This window comes from Mixophyes fleayi, chromosome 3 (assembly GCF_038048845.1).
Source record: "Mixophyes fleayi isolate aMixFle1 chromosome 3, aMixFle1.hap1, whole genome shotgun sequence".
NCBI lineage: Eukaryota > Metazoa > Chordata > Amphibia > Anura > Limnodynastidae > Mixophyes > Mixophyes fleayi.
The window spans coordinates 253,447,013-253,464,505 of record NC_134404.1 but is presented as its reverse complement, the minus strand read 5'-3'; the positions used below and the strand labels follow the sequence as shown (position 1 = coordinate 253,464,505).

The window sequence follows — 17,493 nt, the reverse complement described above, 5'->3', positions numbered from 1 at the left end:
CTTTATATTCCTCCCCCCCCACTTTTTAGTCCATGTATCCCTGGCCATGGGGATAACTGTAATCTGGCCTCTCGCAATTGAAATTCTGATTTTCCGATTCTTTAGCCATTGATTAGGTGGGACTAAACTGGGCCTAATCAGAGTAATAGAACCCTCCGAGAACCGGAGTCCCTACACTTCCTGGCCATTCACTTTTACAGGCTGCAGGTGTCCCTTCATTTTTGCAGGGGTAGCCTTCCCGACTGCCGCTACCACCTCCACCTGATAGACTACTTCCTCTGCTTCTGGTGCATCAGGATCTTAGTACCCCTCTCCACCCTTAAATGATGTTCCTGGGCACTTTGAAACTCGGGGCACAGCTGGTCTCAATTCAGAGAATGTTTTTTCTCCCTCTGGGCAATATTTTTGTATGTGTCCCGATTGTTGGCAAGTGTAGCACCTCCTAGGGTCGGATACTGCTGGACCACGAGGTCTGGGCACACTAGAGTGCGCAGCTGTGATACGTGGTGATATGAGGTGTGATGTAGCGGTGGTGTATCTCGATCGGGTGGGGTCCTTCTAATAGTCGCCCATTCACTTCCGCTTGGTTCCCTTCATTGGGGACGGTTTGCCAGGAATTCATCAGCTAATGCTGCTGCTTTCTCTGGGGTAGTGGAATTTCTGTCCACCACCCTGTTATGAGTGTCTTGTCGCTATCTGTGACTGGATCAATCATAAATAATTTATGGTATCAGATTTATTGAAGGGAAAGTGCAGGGCGCATATTTATATAATTGCATATGCGCTTATTTTTTGTATTCTATATATTCTGAGATAGGAAATCGTTATTTCTGAAACCAGGGTAGAAACTGGTGTTTCCTGTTTTCACCTTACTAAAGGATATGCCTTATTTGTGATGCATATTTCTGATACAATAGGTCTTTGTGGATGGAGGTCTTGTGTGTATTGGGATGTATTTAGTATGGAAGTGTCATTGTTTAGGATTTGTAAGGTTGCTAGTGGAAACCTCCAATTAGGCATATGTGCAAGGAAGTCTAATGGCAGGAATGGCTAACGAAATTTTGTGATGAAGTGTCATGCCTGCTCTGGCCAAAGGCCCAGCAGGGAGTCGTTACTGTGTGGCCTTTTGCCCAGAGTGAATTTCATAGTGTAACTTTTGTTAGCCTTGAAATGCATGTAAATCCATGTTTGTGTAAATAGAGTATATCCTGATGCTAAAAATAGCATGTCTCTGAAAGGTATAAATGCACTGACTTGTACACTGAAATGTGTTCTTCGGATTTTAACATTTGACTTGATCACTGGTACCACTAACCAGTGTGAGCAAATAAACATCTTGCTTCAAAGACCTGCATCTTCAATAATGCTGTATTCCTGTGAACTGTAGATTAGACCCAAAAATCTAATCCGTTCTCCGGTTGTCTGCGGTTTGGACCCAAGCTTTTCCAGTACCACCGCTCTGACTGCTACCCAGCGGCCCTGGTCAATATGATAGACCAGGGGGAGATCCATTCATAGCAATCCGGATCCATAGTAGGAGGTCTGCAGTTACCAGCCCAGGCACACCAGCAACGAGACAGGCTAGCAGCGTCAGTTACGCAGAAGAAACCGGGTTCTGGATGCCGGTATTGGAGTCCAGTGGTGGCAGCTCTTGTAAGCTTCTCCTACTGCGGCAAGAGGGTGCATTTGGGATAACGAAAGGGAATGGTGGCAAAGTAAGCCCAGCCGGTTCCCAGCAACAACAGACAGGGTGGTATAGGCGGTCAATCCTGTCACACTATCCAATAACAATAGTCCACTTCCAGTGATGTGGTTCCAAAGCACAATGTGATTTAATAGCAAAAAGTAGCATAGTAACAATCCAAATAAAATAAGTACAGCCGTTACTTAGCAGGCGCCCTGAATCCAGTATACAATCCAGAAGTCTGTGGTCAAAGGGACTGAATACTGGTCCCTAAGTTCCTGCTTATATACAGACAGTGATGCATTGAAAACAATACAGATGATTTTGCATGTTCCCATAGGTTCAGGCTTCAGAAAGGTCCAGTGTAATGCAGATCAAGGGTGGGGGTCAGCTCTCCAGAAGATGCATACTAATCTTCCCGCCAAGAACTTGTTTAAACTGGTCTATTAGCATTACACAGACAATACCATACATGATCATTTATTCCATAACTAGCATACGCGAGGTGCGATCTTTTCGGCTATTGAACCAGACGTCTGCAGATAAATAGGGGATTAGAATGATACCAGACATGATATGTTTCCTGTGACCTGAACCTTAGATCTCACTAACGTGTATATCATAACATTATAATATTTCACCATAAACTCTACTACATTTCATTTTAAACAACTGTGTTGCAACTACTTTTAATGTGAGCTAATTACAAATGTATATGTTCGTGTAATTGCGTGTATGAGGGTTTGCCATGTGTTGCGGTTTATTACGCTCCTCCACTCCCTAGCGTGCTATTCGTATAATTTCGGACAAAGACAATCTGATTGTTAGATACTGATTTGAAATGACCATATCCAATTATTTGAGTTCGACAGCTCCACCTTTTGATAGTGAATGAAACTAGCACCTAATTAAGCCCTCAATGTCAGGATTGTAGTGCAGTTCTTCAGTGACCATGATACCTGTACCCCTCACCACTATTACATTCTCATTTTCAGTGTTTACCTCAGTAAAACGCTTTCCACACTTCCACACAGTAGGAACACATCACTAAGATGACACCATGTGTAAAGATAAGGAGCTTACCTATGCTAGCAAACATTTCCTGAACCCACTCTCCTAAACCCAAGAACCACTTGCTAGCAAACATTTCCTGAACCCACTCTCCTAGACCCAAGAACCACTTAGCAGGATTCAACCACGAGAACCATCCTGCCACCTCTTCTCCAATCTCATATAATGAAGTATTATGGTTCCTCCAAAATTCCCATTTTAGTTGCAGAATTTCGTCCATTTTCTGGTCTATGACTTCCTTGGGGTCATCAGTATTATTGGTGATGTACGTGCAGCATTTGACACTGAACTTGGTGGCCAAAGTCACACAATATCCACCAGTAATAGACGTGAGGTAATTCAACACCAGTCTATGTTGCACCAACTCTTTCTTATAAGCTTGCAGCCCCCTTCCCATATACCTGAAAGTGTCATCATACATCTCGGCGATATTGTCCATTAATTTAGCTAGGCCCTGAATATACTTAAAATTTAAAGTTCCCCGAGAGATTTTGGTGGGATCTAATACAACCATAACCTGGAAACCAGTGGTTTCCCTAATCAGTTTTGTAGCTTCACGTTCTTCACCAGGAATCATATTTATTTTTCCACAATGTTCATACCCTGTGTGTATGTATGGTGGTGATGTAGTCCTATGGATATCAATCATTTCATCATTTGCAATGGTCATAATCTCGGGAACCAATTTACTTAGGATGCACAAACCCTTGGAACTTGGAGTTAGCCAGGAATAAGCCCTTCTCCCACAAACATAGTACACATCATCTGGGAGGACATAAGGTTCAGTATGATCATTGATAATATCACACAAAGTTTTGACAAAACTACCCATGCCTAGTGTCTCTAGTTGTTCAAGACAAGTGTCTGCATGAATGATATTTTGACAATAACCTATAGGGACTTTCCCAATGGATACTCTTTTATGTCTGCTAATGCTATGTCTATGATGTCCATTAATATCTCTGTTCATTGGTGACCTTGAAAGTTTCCCATCAAAACTGGTGTGGCGAGCCATTGTCTGACCAGGTAGGTCAGCTTCCCAATTCTCCAGTCTATTTATATGTGAGATATTTAGACACAGCAAAGACCGATCTAAGGAGTATTGGCGAAGCTTTAGACTAGGGGGCCTAGTGATATTATACCTCCCGTCTATGGACCTCCCTCCCCGTAATTCGAGGACCTCAGAGACGCTTAGTGGGAACGGCACTAGTCCTATGTTATGCTGTCCCTGAGGCATATGAGAGCACACCCAGCACTCTGGTTTAAGACCTTACCCACTAGGGAGTGATAATCCGCCAAAGGGTTGCCTGCCCACGTCCAGATTACTATTGGACTGTCATCGCTGGATGCACCTCTCGTCAACTAGGCAGTCACAGTACTTACAAATACAATATTCCTCAACCAATAGCCCCTCACACTGCCTCCGAGTTCCAGAGCTAGCAGATCTTTTCATAACCCCTGAACTGAGTCTGACAATAGGCTGTATGGATTGTTCTAGCAACCTTTCCTCCAACTCCACTTCACCAGTATAACTATCTGACCCTTCCTCCGTTGTCCATCTTCCTTCACAAAAATAAAGTGTCCTGCAAAAAATAAAGACAAGAAAAATCCTGGAACAAAAGAAAAACAGAAATCGCCATTCCATTGCTGGATGATAGTCTGGGCAATGTCTTTGGCTCAGGTGTCTTGGCTGTAGGTTTTAAGTCTCCCGGAACAGGTTTACAAGCGACAGATCTGTGTCGTCGGTCTCAGTTTCGTCTCAGAACTTCTCCGGGTTGATGACTTTCCTGCAGTGAGTGGAATGGACCCAAGTGTCTCTTTCTGCTACATTCAGATATGTGGTGCTGGTCATCAACACTTGGTACGGGCCTTCCCACCAGTCTGGTAAACAACCTGAGCGTAAGAAATTGCGGATCATAACATACCCCAGGTTCAACATCATGACAGTTTGTTTCTGGCATACCAGGTGACAGCATTTTCAGCTTCTGTTGTTGTTTTAGCTGTCTGCTCATTTTTATGAGATATTGCACAGTCACTTCATTGTTACACTTCAAGTCATCTTGTGGACTTACAATCAAATGAGGTTGTCGCCCAAAAAGTATCTCAAAGGGGTACAGATTAAGAGGAAGTCTGGGAGTGGTTCGGATACTATGGAGGATTAGTGGCAAAGCTTCTGGCCACGCCAACCCAGTTTCAGCCATTATCTTACTCATGGACTCAAATAACTGAATAATGTCAATGTCCATGGCTGATTCCACAAAGCATGATGCATCGTGATATCCCAATCTGTCTTTCTTCCAATACTGACACTGATGCCATTGCAGGTACCACGACCGGTCCACCAAGCGCTGCTCCCAATATTGCTGCCCTCTCATGGGCAGCAGCTCCTGGTCCAAATACATCCAACCATATCTGCAGCTGTTCTGTGTTGCCGGCGGTTATTGCAGCTGCCTGGGTTGTCATCCCCTCTGTTCCATTACTGGGTTCCCCTGATGGGTCCTGAACCGCGTCCTCCTCCTCCTCACCAGGGTTTTCTACATCCCACTGAGACAATTTTTCGACTAGGGACCCCTTGGTATCCGTTGAGTTGATCTCAATTTTTCTTGACTAACAAAGTTCGTGCAGGATTCCTTTCTTGGTATTAACGTATATTTGTGCTGCTGCCTCCATTCTGCCGTGCCTTTCCAATTCTGTGCTTGTCACTGAGTGATCCCACTGCTTGCCACCAAATGTGAAGATACGTAGTTCCAAAATCACTCAGACACAGTATTAGAGGAAAAATAGAAGGATGATTTTTTCTGCAGAACCGGATTAAATATAGCACGTTCCCTTAACGATAGTAGGTCCAACAAGTGAAGAAATAATTTCAAATAAATCCAGTGGAAAAGGCGCAGCACGGTCCCCTTAACAATAGCAGGTCCAACAACTGAGGAAAAAGAAGTCAGTCACATACATGTCCAGCTCCCAGGGTAGCCTCTTTTATCAGCTCATATTTCCACCTTGGGAACTGCCTGCCCAGGGGAGTTGCAAAAGGTCTCGATTGGTGGGCTTCTCACACTATCCAGCCCCCTCGCCTACCTCCCCAGGTGTCTTCCCTCAGTTGATCCCTGCTGGGTCCGGCTCTTGGCTGTCTGTAGAGCTCACTAGTGGACAAAAGGGAGCAAATAGAAATAACAATGGTAGCTTAATTCACTCAACTTTTGAGTGTTTCATGTGGAGGTGGAATTTAACACCTGAAGTACTTTTCCAAGGAGATGTTATAGTTCCATGACTGATACTTCCTGATAACAACATGCCTAAAAAGTGCAGTTCAGGTATGGATTAGATTAAGGGGTTGTAATGCTGGTTCCGTACACCATGTCTGTTGCTTTACATGGGGGATAGAGGAGAGGAGTTTTTGTTTAGAATATTTGACCATTACGCTCCCAGATCCTGGATCTGCCTTGCATTTAAGGTTACAGTATCCCCCAAATTCAGAGAAATGGACTTAATGTAAGTACAAAAATCCTCTTTATAGCTTTACATAAATGCTAAATCACCCAAAAATTCTTATGTTACAATAATGCAGACTACCATTTGTCATATGTTGTGAAAAAAAATAATAAATTAATAATAATACTTTATAATTTGCCATTATAGAGTCCACTGCCTTGGATTCGAGGACTGAAATGGGGAGAATATGTTGGTTCTCCAAGTGCTCCAGATCCCAGTGTCTGCTTCAGTCAGCCTCATGGAGAAAGATTTGGTTCTTTACAGGCTTTGCCAACCAGGGCCATATGTGGCTTATCAAGAAAATTCTGTTTGATGATAAGTTACAGCAAAGAGCAAGGTATCATACGTTTTTTTGACCTGAATGTACACACAAACTTGCAGCTTAATGTGTTTATTTTCAGTTGTTTGTATCTTAAGATATGTGCTACTGAAAATACTGTGCAAATCATGATTTGCTTTAAGCACACCTTGATGGGGTTGCTGTAAAGATATTGATGGTGATCACTGCCATTTTAGTTAACTATTTTGATTTATACATTAAAAACAGCACCAAGCTATGCCAGGCTGGGCTGATCAAATTTTAACAGGGAGACACCCAGCCTCTGCCCCTAGGGAATAAAATGTGCAGCCCCTCCCTAGGAAAACCAGCTCCGTCTTGATTAGCATTGGGTGTTATTTCCAATCCCCCCCTTCCCTGAGTGGTGGGAGTAAAAATTTGACTGATAAATATTTGTGCAGATAATCATTGTATCACAGCGTCGGGAACCACATATTTTTCACGTCCTGAGTAGTGTATCTGGAGGGCCTGCTCACACACTCTTGCTACAAATTTGCATGACCGAACAATAGTTCTCCAGGTGTGAGGGGCTGCAAGTGCAACTTGAGATTCACTCTAAATTCTCCTTTGTTGTACTGCACATAAGCAGTAAAACAAAGTGTATTTTGCGACTAAGACAAGGGGTATAATTACTAAACTGCGGGCTTGTAGAGATGTTGCCTATAGCGACCAATAAGATTCTAGTTATCATTTATTTAATACATTTTACAAAATGACAGCTAAAATCTGATTGGTTGCTATAGGCAACATCTCCACTTTTCCAAACCCGCAATTTAGTAAATATACTCCTTGGTCTCACATCCAACTCTAAATCTGGCCCCATAACTGTTTCCAATAATTTTATTACCCTAAAAATTATATTTCAACAGAGCAGCTGTATGTTAAAGAAAAATATATATTTGCTTACATATTAAAAATCTTTTTGTTGTCAGCTCTTAAAGTGACATAGTAGCTTAATAAAAATATGACAAAATGGGGATGTTTATTATTCTAGGTGTTCGAAGCATGCACAGCACAGATATTCAGTGGTCTGCGATTCTTAGCTGGGGGTATCCAGATAACATCCTGAGACTGAAAAGTAAACAGAGTGAACCCCCTGTAAATTTCATACAGTGTTCTGAACTCCATCAGGTAACATTTTTACTCTTTAAAATTATGATCAATTGCTTTTGCTACTTTGTGTTAAATACAATATGTTATATGTCAAGAGTACCAATCAATAATATTGTTAATTTAATTGTGATTTATATGACGTGAAATACCACAAAACATATCAAATTAATAAATGGCAAAAAACAGTATTGGGCTACTAAAAGATTGGCTGTGAATTGGTTGATAAGTAATGAAGAGTAAGCTGTTTTTAAGAGAAAGCTCTTCAAAACATTTCAACTTGTCTCTAGATCCTCTTAATGTACACTGGTTGGTAATTTAGAAAAAAAGACAATTATATTACTGTTCATAGTATAAATTTGTAGGAAATATGTTGGTTAGTAATAACCCTGCTACATCATTAGATGTTATTTATCTATCTTTGTATACATCTACAAATGATTACGATAGATAATAAGATAGTTGATCACCTTGCCAGCTAAGAGGGCATCTATCTATGTGTTGTAAAGAAGTTATAGAATACAAAGATAGACCCCTATTTCTCATATTTATCTCCTCAACAATAAAGTTCATACTACATGACTGGCATAGTGGGAAACAAAATCATAGCCTAATATCAGTCTTGGGGGAAATATTTGATTAATGTAATGCATAACTGTCAGTGAATGCAATGAGTGACTTATATTGTTGCAAATTGAAATGTGCATTGTAAAATAAAAAAAGTAATATGAAGGATTTTAGAAGTCAGCTATATTTTCACAGCCTGTGGCCATGTGCTTTTATATGTTCACTGAACATTTCTGTTAATTTGAAGATCATTATTTTTTTACAGTATACAGTAAATTTTTGCCTACATTTTAAACACTGTTTACTTCATAGAAATATTGTGCCCTTGATTTATGTTCGGACTTAATTCCCTTTGCGTACCGTATCTTGCATTAAATAGCTCTGTGCATGCTCAGAAACGGACCTTACACCAATGAACGCAATTGCATTGCAAATTATGTTCGAACATAAATGACGCGACTATATTACGGCTGAATACTACTTGAAGGGTGGAGTGTGGGGAGATTAATTTTGGAATTGTGCAGTAAGGGTATGCCTAGGGCTCTCTGCCACAAATGTGATCAATTCAAGTCCTAGGTTGCTCCAAGGTACATTTTTTTGTATTTTTGTGATAAATAATGTGTTATGTAAGATATAGTGTGTTATTTTGCTATGTAATCTTGGCTTTGTATTTTCCGTTGTGCTGTAAGGTATTAATCTGTGTCAGGTAATGTTTGGTTTGTGTATATGATATGCAATGTAAGGTATGGCTCTCACTTCCGGGTGTCGGCACTGTCTCAGGATCACGGCGGGCGGGGAATTCAAACTCCTTCTATTTAAACCTCGCTCTGACGCCTGGGCAGCATCAGAGCAACTTACTCCGTTCCTGCGTCCTGGTGCTCTTGCTTCCTGTGTACCAGACCCAGCTATACCTGACTATTCTCTGCTCTACTATCCCCGTGTACCAGACCCAGCTATACCTGACCACGTTCTGCTGCTTTCCCGTGTACAAGACCCGGCTATACCTGACTACGTTCTGCTGTTTACCCGTGTACCGGACCCGGATATATCTGACCACGTTCTGCTTCCCCGTGTACCAGACCCGGCTATACCTGACTACGTCCTGCTGTTTACCCGTGTACCAGACTCGGCTATACCTGACCACGTTCTGCTGCTTTCCCGTGTACCGGACCTGGCTATACCTGACTACGTCCTGCTGTTTACCCATATACCAGACCCCAGCTATACCTGATCACGTTCTGCTGTTAACCCGTGTACCAGACCCGGCTATACCCGACTACGAATCCGCTGTCTCCTGTGTACCAGACCTGGCAGGCCTGACCACGATATTGCATTCACCTGTGAGCCAGACTCCGGTAACTTACCTGCTGACATCTCCCTCAGCCCTACCTCTAGGAGCAAACCGGTGGACTGCGACCTGCGAGCCTCTGCAGCTAAGCCCATCCCGTCTTGCGGCGGTTCTTGGTGAATACCAAGGGGTTCGTTAGACTCCGTATTACCAGCCAGCCGGCGCTAATCTAGAGTGGGGCAACTATCCCATATATTCTGTTACAGTGGGTTACTGCATAGTACCAATTTTGTACATTGAGATGCATTTTACAGTATTTATTCTTATTCTGTGAGCTATATGAATTAAATTGGAACTGAACTCCAATAAAAAGTACAAAAAAAAGTAAAAAAATGGCAAACGTATTTTAAAGTGCCATGACTCCTTCCTTTGTTGTCTATTTACTGTTTCTTTAAAATCTCTGTATAATAGCAGTGAGTGTAGTAAAGTTTTACTTTTTTACCTATGTAAAAACAAAATCTAAAGGGTCCAGTGCCGCTCCCTATAGGTATGGCCACCAGACAATCAAGAAACGTAAAACAGCATTTTCCATCCTTTAGAGGAAAGGAAGAAGGCCGAAAAATTCACAGTGACTCCTGGCCAACAAAACCTCCAGCAGGCTTGTGAGGTATGCAGAGTACCTGTTACTCACAACTCAAGCTGGGTTGGAAATATTATAAATAAAGGATAAAAGATAGAGTTTTGAGTGGTACCCAGGAAAAGTGTTTTATTGAAATCACAGATTCCACCATTTCCTGTGCAAATGATGGCATTACTCAACAGTTTACACACACACTCTTGGGGAACAGGTAATCCTCTAGTGCCGCCTTATTAGAGTGGCACTGGTTTCCAGACTTTTTATGGTAGAAAATCAGTCAGGAGGCTTTTAAACAGTCAGCGATATGAGAAAACTCAATCAATTTGTGCGTACAAAATAGTTACAAATGGAATCTGTAAGCTCTACTTTCAAAGCAACAGAAAGGGATATTTACTTATATAAGTAAATTTACAAGAAGCCCATGTGCACATTCCAATTGCACCACAACACAATAATTTTTTCACATTCTTCAGCTTAGGGCACCATTTCCAGTTTACCTCAATGCCATTTGGGAACTCCATATTGCTCAGAACATTACCAGAATTCATATGGTTGTTCTCGAGAAGCAGGGAATTGCAGTTTGGACTTTTTTGGGCCGATATTCTGGTAATAAGGAATTTAAAACACAGCTCCAGGTGCAATTTCTTGGAATACAGGTAGACACAGTGAAAGGCAATGCATCAGTGGCACAAGAAAGAGAAAATTCAACACCGGAATTATCAAATTTAGTTTCAGAAATAATCTTCAATTAGGAATGTTTTCTTCAACCATAGAGATTCTTTCCTTACCAAATGAGGAATCTCCAACTAAGGATAATCAGTGGGATCACAGTCCAGAATCTCTGGCTTAGACTATAAGAATTACACAGAGTACAAGGGAGTCTCTTGACTGGTGGCAAAACTAAGCATTAATTGACATGGGAGTACCCCATCAATGGACTGCGTAAATGACAGGCTCAAGTTTCAAATGTTGGTGTACTCATCGCACATGGAAAAAATGCAAGGTGCATAGCTTCAAAAGGAAAAGAAAACACCTGCAAACATTCTGGAAGTATGACATGAAATACATTTTCTGCCTCTGCCCCAAAATCTCAAGATGTTTTTACACGAATGGAAAAGTAGTGGCATTCATAAATCGACAAGGAGGTACCAAGAGAAAGACAGTGATTACAGAGATTTCATCAATCATATAATGGACAGATAACAACCAGAAATCTGTTGACTTCGTCTGATAATGTTTCAGCACATTTTGTGCTAACAGAGCGTAAATTTCTCACCATAAACTCCAATCGTCTTTCGGATTTGTTCACAGAAAATCCCTTTTTTGCTTTAGACATTTGAGATGTAATTTTCTGTTATAAAATCCTTATTAGATTACACGAAAAACAAGACCTGGGGAATGCCATATGTTCAAACATGTTAGAATACTTTTTTTTTTTAATTAATATCTACTTTCTTAGCCAGCTTTTAGGATATTAATTCCAATTCCATGGCCAAATCAACAGAAGAGATCTTCACAATTTCTCTTTAAATACATGCGTCAGCTAGAACAAATCTGAATTAGGCCATTGAAAGAAATATGTCTTGTAAAATGTCACTTGTTAGTAAACATGTGTTGGGGGTTATGGTAATGGCCCTATTATCTCTCCATAAACTGAACTATATGAAAGCAAACCGAGAATCTACAGTCCCGGACAGTAAAACACATTTCAGATATTTCAAGAGAAAACATGTACATTACACTCAAGAATATAGACCAGTGCCGGGCTCATATGTTGTCAAGAGGGGCTAACGCGCCCATCACAACTAACCCACTGATAAAGAACATTGATGTAGCGAGCAAGGACAACAAGTTGGCAGCTTTTCTCAGTCAGTATCAGCTGTACTCATTTCACAAGACATTTTTTCAACAGTTGGTGGAGAAGTTTTGGACCCCTCAGATCTAAAAACATCAAGACAGAGCAATTCTACTTTCTTCACAAAGATTCCAGAGCAAAGGGAATAGATACTGTGGAGAAACAAGATATTAATATCACCTCAACCTGTCAACTGCAGACTATAAAAACATATACTTGTTTTAGCCCTCTGGTTCACCATATTTCTCAGTTATATTTAGACTTGTGTATATTCTATTTTGATAGTAGTAAAAGGTCTGCCAGCACGTATCGTTATCTTGCAGACTATTCCTTTGTTTCAGTCTAGGCAAAAGGGTTATTGTCCATCAGTTCTGTATGAATGTACAGCACACCAGGGGGTCTCTTGTCTTGGTTTAGATGTGAACTCGATGTTTAATTACAGGGGACTGCATTGTGTATTTAAATGTAAATGTGTCTGGATTGTGATCTTTCCTGTTTTAACAAACTGCTGTATAGCCACAGAACATTACCTGTCCCTAATTAAATCAGGAGTGACTCATCTGCAATCCCTTTGGCTGTATGTTTACCTGTAAAAAGTTAAACACAGAAAAGGACCAATCAGGCAGGTCCTGAAATTGCTAATGAGGTCATTTTCAGTTTAAAAGAGAGCTCTTGAGGACAGCAAACTGGCATTCACTCCCAAGTGATAGCTGAAGTCAGGCTGGCATTGAGATATAGATCTCTGCCCTGACAGGAACGGGACAATAGGTCCCTGGAGTACTGCCGTTGCCCTCATCTACCTCTCCAGGTCTTGGGGAGCTGGGTGTCTGCCAAAAGCGGAGTGACAGTGACTCAAGGCCGCTACCTTTGCGGGTAGCCTTAAAAGAGAGAGGGGGATAAGCTTGGATTGGTAGACAGCAGTCCCTGAGAGTGACAAGGATACTCGTGGGATGTTTTCATTATACCCTATATGTTGTCTGTGCCAGACTGTAGTATAATTTGTTGCAAGTTATTATTTAAATATGTTTATTGCTGTTTTGTGTTACCATTTTGTTAAATAAACTTATTTGTATTATTTTGGATATTTGCCTGGATGATTTGGGTAGGTATCCAAAGGTTATGCTAAACCCGGTATCTTCACATATACTCTAACAAGATCTTGGAACTTCAAACTAAGGTATGTGTTCCCTCCTGTTCTTCTCATAGCACACCACCTGAAGAGGATCAAGAAAGAGGAGATAGATGCAATAGAGTTTCTTTCATTCTGGCCTTGCTGCCGTGGTTCACAGTAGTATGAGAGATGCTCCTAGAGCAACCTTTTCTTCTACCACTTCTGCCAATCTTTTACATCAAGGACTTATTTTTTACCGAAATCCGAAAACTCTCACTTTGATGGGGTGGGATTATTGTTGATGAAGCATAAAGGAATCTCTGACAAGGTGATGTTGTGAATCATTGTGAGTTTTAGCAATGGTGAAAAAAATAATGATATGAAATAATATTTAAGTTTTTAAAGTTAATGTATGTGATGGCAAGTCAGAGGAGCCCTTGTAGGCTGGAAAGTAACAAATAGAAGTACACAACAAGCACTACAGGATATGGAATAAAAATAATAACAGAGCCACAATATCATAGAAGCAGAAGTCACAGAAGCGCACGTAAGGCAAGCTAGAAATAATAATATGAATTGGCAAGGTGACAGGATAACATATTGGCAAGTTTGCATAAAGCTAAAGAGCTGGAAAGTGTAATGGTGTAATAGTCCAGTGAAACAGAAAGCAGTCTGGATTGGGAATCTGAAGGGATGCATGGTAATGAGAAACAAATTGGTGAGACAGTGGAACAAAAGGCTGTATCAAGCTGAAGTTCACAGCAAAAGTGCAAGGGGCAGGGAGGTAGGTGAAGATATTCTGGTAAAAGGGGAGATTAACCTCCTTAGCAGTTAAAATGTCCACAACAGCAGCACCTCTGGTGGAACCGAGGAACTGCATGCCACAAGATGTATAGGATACAGGTGATTGAGGTGTTATTGCAAGCAAGAAAAACATTTTTCCAAACTGTATTGGAAATCGTACATACTTTGGTGAAAATCCAGATTGGTCAACCCAGTTGCGACTAACATGCACCTGTGTCCTTGGACAGAAGGTTGGTGTCAGATGATCTGGTATGAAGATTTTTTCAATCCACTAAAATTTGCCTTTCATCAAATCTTTAGTAGCAACTTGTGATCTTAATTTAGTTTTGAAGTCTTTAGTGTTAGAACCTTTGAACCAGTACTTGAAGAGTCACTGGCTTATACTCAAGATAGTATTGTTAATAGCAATAACAACTAGAAGAGTGGAAGATATTAAAGCTTTTTATGGAGTAAGGAAACCATTTTTGAACATGTACACTGATAAAGTAGTGCTAAGGAGAAATACTGCTTCTTGCTTAAGGTACTCCACATTTCATATTAAAAAAAAATATATACTTCCTTCCCTTTGTCATAAGCCATCCAATGAATATGAGAAAATATTACATACTCTATTCCTGGTCATAGCAATTTCTGTGTATCTCTTGAGAACAAAGGAATTCAGAAAGGCACATCTTGATTATGTGCTACGGAATAACCAGATACTGCCCGAGTTCATTTCTTACCTCAACAAGGTTTTATGTAGCCCCCTTCCCCCACTATGGGTGTATTAGGAAAAGCCACATGTCCTAATGAACATCACAATTCCCACATCTGCAAAAAGACACAATAGCTCAGCACTAACATATGCCGCAAAAACCTTATCAGCCAGTATGTGCAGGAAAGTGCATTACAAAATATATTATAGAGGTTATCTTATTCCCTCTTAGATGCTATTCCATTGGAATACAACTAATACCACTTTATCCAAAATGTCCCTGTAGGGATGCGTCTCTTTGTCATTGTAGAACTGTTCAAAGATTAAAGGTTTTTGGATTCAGGTGAAAAATGATGTGGTCACACATCTTTTAAATTTTGTCCCCCTTTCACCATAAGCAAAACTCACAAAAGCTGCATTCCCATAGCAACCACAGAACAACATCAACAAAGCTGGCTGAAAGAGAACGTTGGGGGCTTCTACTACTGCAACAGGTGTCAAGCCTGTAAAACAACCAATCACAAGGGAAAAAAGCCTGCCACAAGCTTTCACTCCAATATCACAGGGGAATCCCACGAAATAAAAAGCAAAATCACCTGTGACACTGTGGGCGTGGTGTATCTGCTGGAGTGCCCGTGTGGGCTACAATACGTGGGACGTACAATCCGTAAATTGCATGTCAGTGTATCTGAGCATTTACGTAACATCAAAAACCAGTCAGAGAGCCACACTGTTTCTGCCCATTTCCTCAAGCATCATAACCATGACTGCACCACACTTCAGTTCGTGGGGATCTGCAAAGTACAAAAACCGTGGAGAGGTGGAGATTATATCTTCCTCATCTCGAAAGAAGAAGCCAGATGGATTTTCAACCTTAAGACCTTGACCCAAAAAGGTCTAAATGTAGGTTTTGATTTGGGTTACTTTCTCCACTCTTAGTATATGCTTGATTTCCCCCAATTTGATACATTGGGATTAGCATGTTACTACATTCACACAGTCACTGCCCATATTCACATCATTATCTGTCCCAACAGCTTGTTTATTATTATTTTCATTCATTACCACTCATGTTCATCTATAAGTATATATATACCATTGTTTATGTTTAATCCAATCAGCCCATCACTCATTGTTTATGATATAATGTTGAACTTTCAATTTGTCTTTATTGTTTCTATACATTCTGCTGTATAGCTGCCGGATCAATTGGATAATCAGTGGTCTCTAATTGTTTGATTCTTTGATCGTCTAATTGACTAATTGCTCAATTGGGATATCCGGATCCCTTAAATACTGGGTAGTAAGTAGAGATGAGCGGGCTCGGATATCTGAAATCTGAGCCCACCCGAATGTTGCCGATCTGAGCCGGATCCGAGACAGATCCGGGTATTCCCGCCAATTGCAAAACTGTAAACCGAGGCTCTGAGTCATAATTAGGGATGTGCACCGGCCACTTTTGGTGTCTCGTGTTTTGGATTCGGATTTGCTTGAGGTTTTGGATTCGGATTTGTTTCGCAAAACACCTGACGAAAGGTTTTGGTTCGGATTTAAAGTTTTGGATTCAGATTTATTTTGAAAAAAAAATAAGTGTTAAAATCAAGTTTTTTGGTTTATTTTCACTCCTACGCAATTATTAACCTCAATAACATTCAATAACAATCATTTCCACTAATTCCCAGTCTATTCTGAACACCTCACACCTCACAATATTGTTTTTAGTCCAAAACGTTTCACCGAGGTAGCTTTCTGGACTGCATAGTGCAGTGGTCCCGGTAAACAATTTGGTACCGGGGCCACAATACCTCCTCCAACTTTCAAGTGTAGTGTTCATAATTTATAAAAACTACAGTAGTTATAGCACGTCAATAACTCTTGTTTTAGATGACCATGGTACAGAGCATTCATCATTGAGATCCCATCAAGTATGTGAAAGACAGACAGCGTCGAAGTGTTATTTGTTGATTTTGTTAACCAAAAAATTGTCCCTATTGCAAATATTCATGCAATGAAGAGTGACTTTTTCATTTAAAGGCTCAAACTTTCAAGTGTAGTGTTTATAAGTTATAAACACTACAGTAGTTCAAGCACGTCAATACCTCTTGTTTTTGATTATGAAAGGGCATTTTACTTTTGGTTTAATTTGTTGAATTTGTTTTAATTTTGTTTTACTTTGTGCTCATGGCAAACGACTGTTGAATGGTCACATAATGGCAAAAAAAGAGTTGCAAGATGGAATTGTCCTTGGGCCCTCCCACCCACCCTTATGTTGTTGAAATAGGACATGCACACTTTAACAAACCAATCATTTCAGCGACAGGGCCTACAAAACTACTGTGGCTGAAATGATTGGTTTGTTTGGGCCCCCACACAAAAAAAGCTATTCATCTCTCCCTGTACAAACTAAACAGGCTCTACTGAGGCAAGATGTCGTCCTCATCCTCAACCTCTGATTTCTCTCCCCCTACAGTGTGTACTTCCTCCTCCTCACACATTATCAATTCGTCCCTGCTGGACTCCACAACCACAGGTCCCTCTGTACTATCTGGAGGGCAGTGCTGTACTTGATTGAGGAATTGATAATTCATTTTTATGAACATCATTTTTTCAACGTTCTGAGGAAGCAACCTCTTTCGCCGCTCACTGATCGGGTTCCCCGCTGCACTAAAAACTCTTTCCGAGTACACACTGGAGGGGGGACAACTCAGGTAAAATAGAGCCAGTTTGTACAGGGGCTTCCAAACTGCCTTTTTTTCCTGCCAGTAACATAGCAGTACCACTGGACTTATACTGCTGAATCAGTGAACTTTGTAATATTGCAGTACCACTGGACTTATACTGCT

The 17,493-nt window shown here is 40.8% G+C and overlaps 1 protein-coding gene across 1 annotated transcript in view; it reads left to right on the top strand.

Annotated features, from left to right (window-relative positions):
* Positions 1–17,493, top strand: part of LYST (lysosomal trafficking regulator) — a 461,445-nt gene that overhangs the window by 366,432 nt on the left and 77,520 nt on the right. The window contains exons 44-45 of the mRNA XM_075200948.1: positions 6,395–6,584; positions 7,579–7,715. Coding sequence (XP_075057049.1) covers positions 6,395–6,584; positions 7,579–7,715 — 327 coding nt within the window. The remainder of the gene's footprint in view (positions 1–6,394; positions 6,585–7,578; positions 7,716–17,493) is intronic.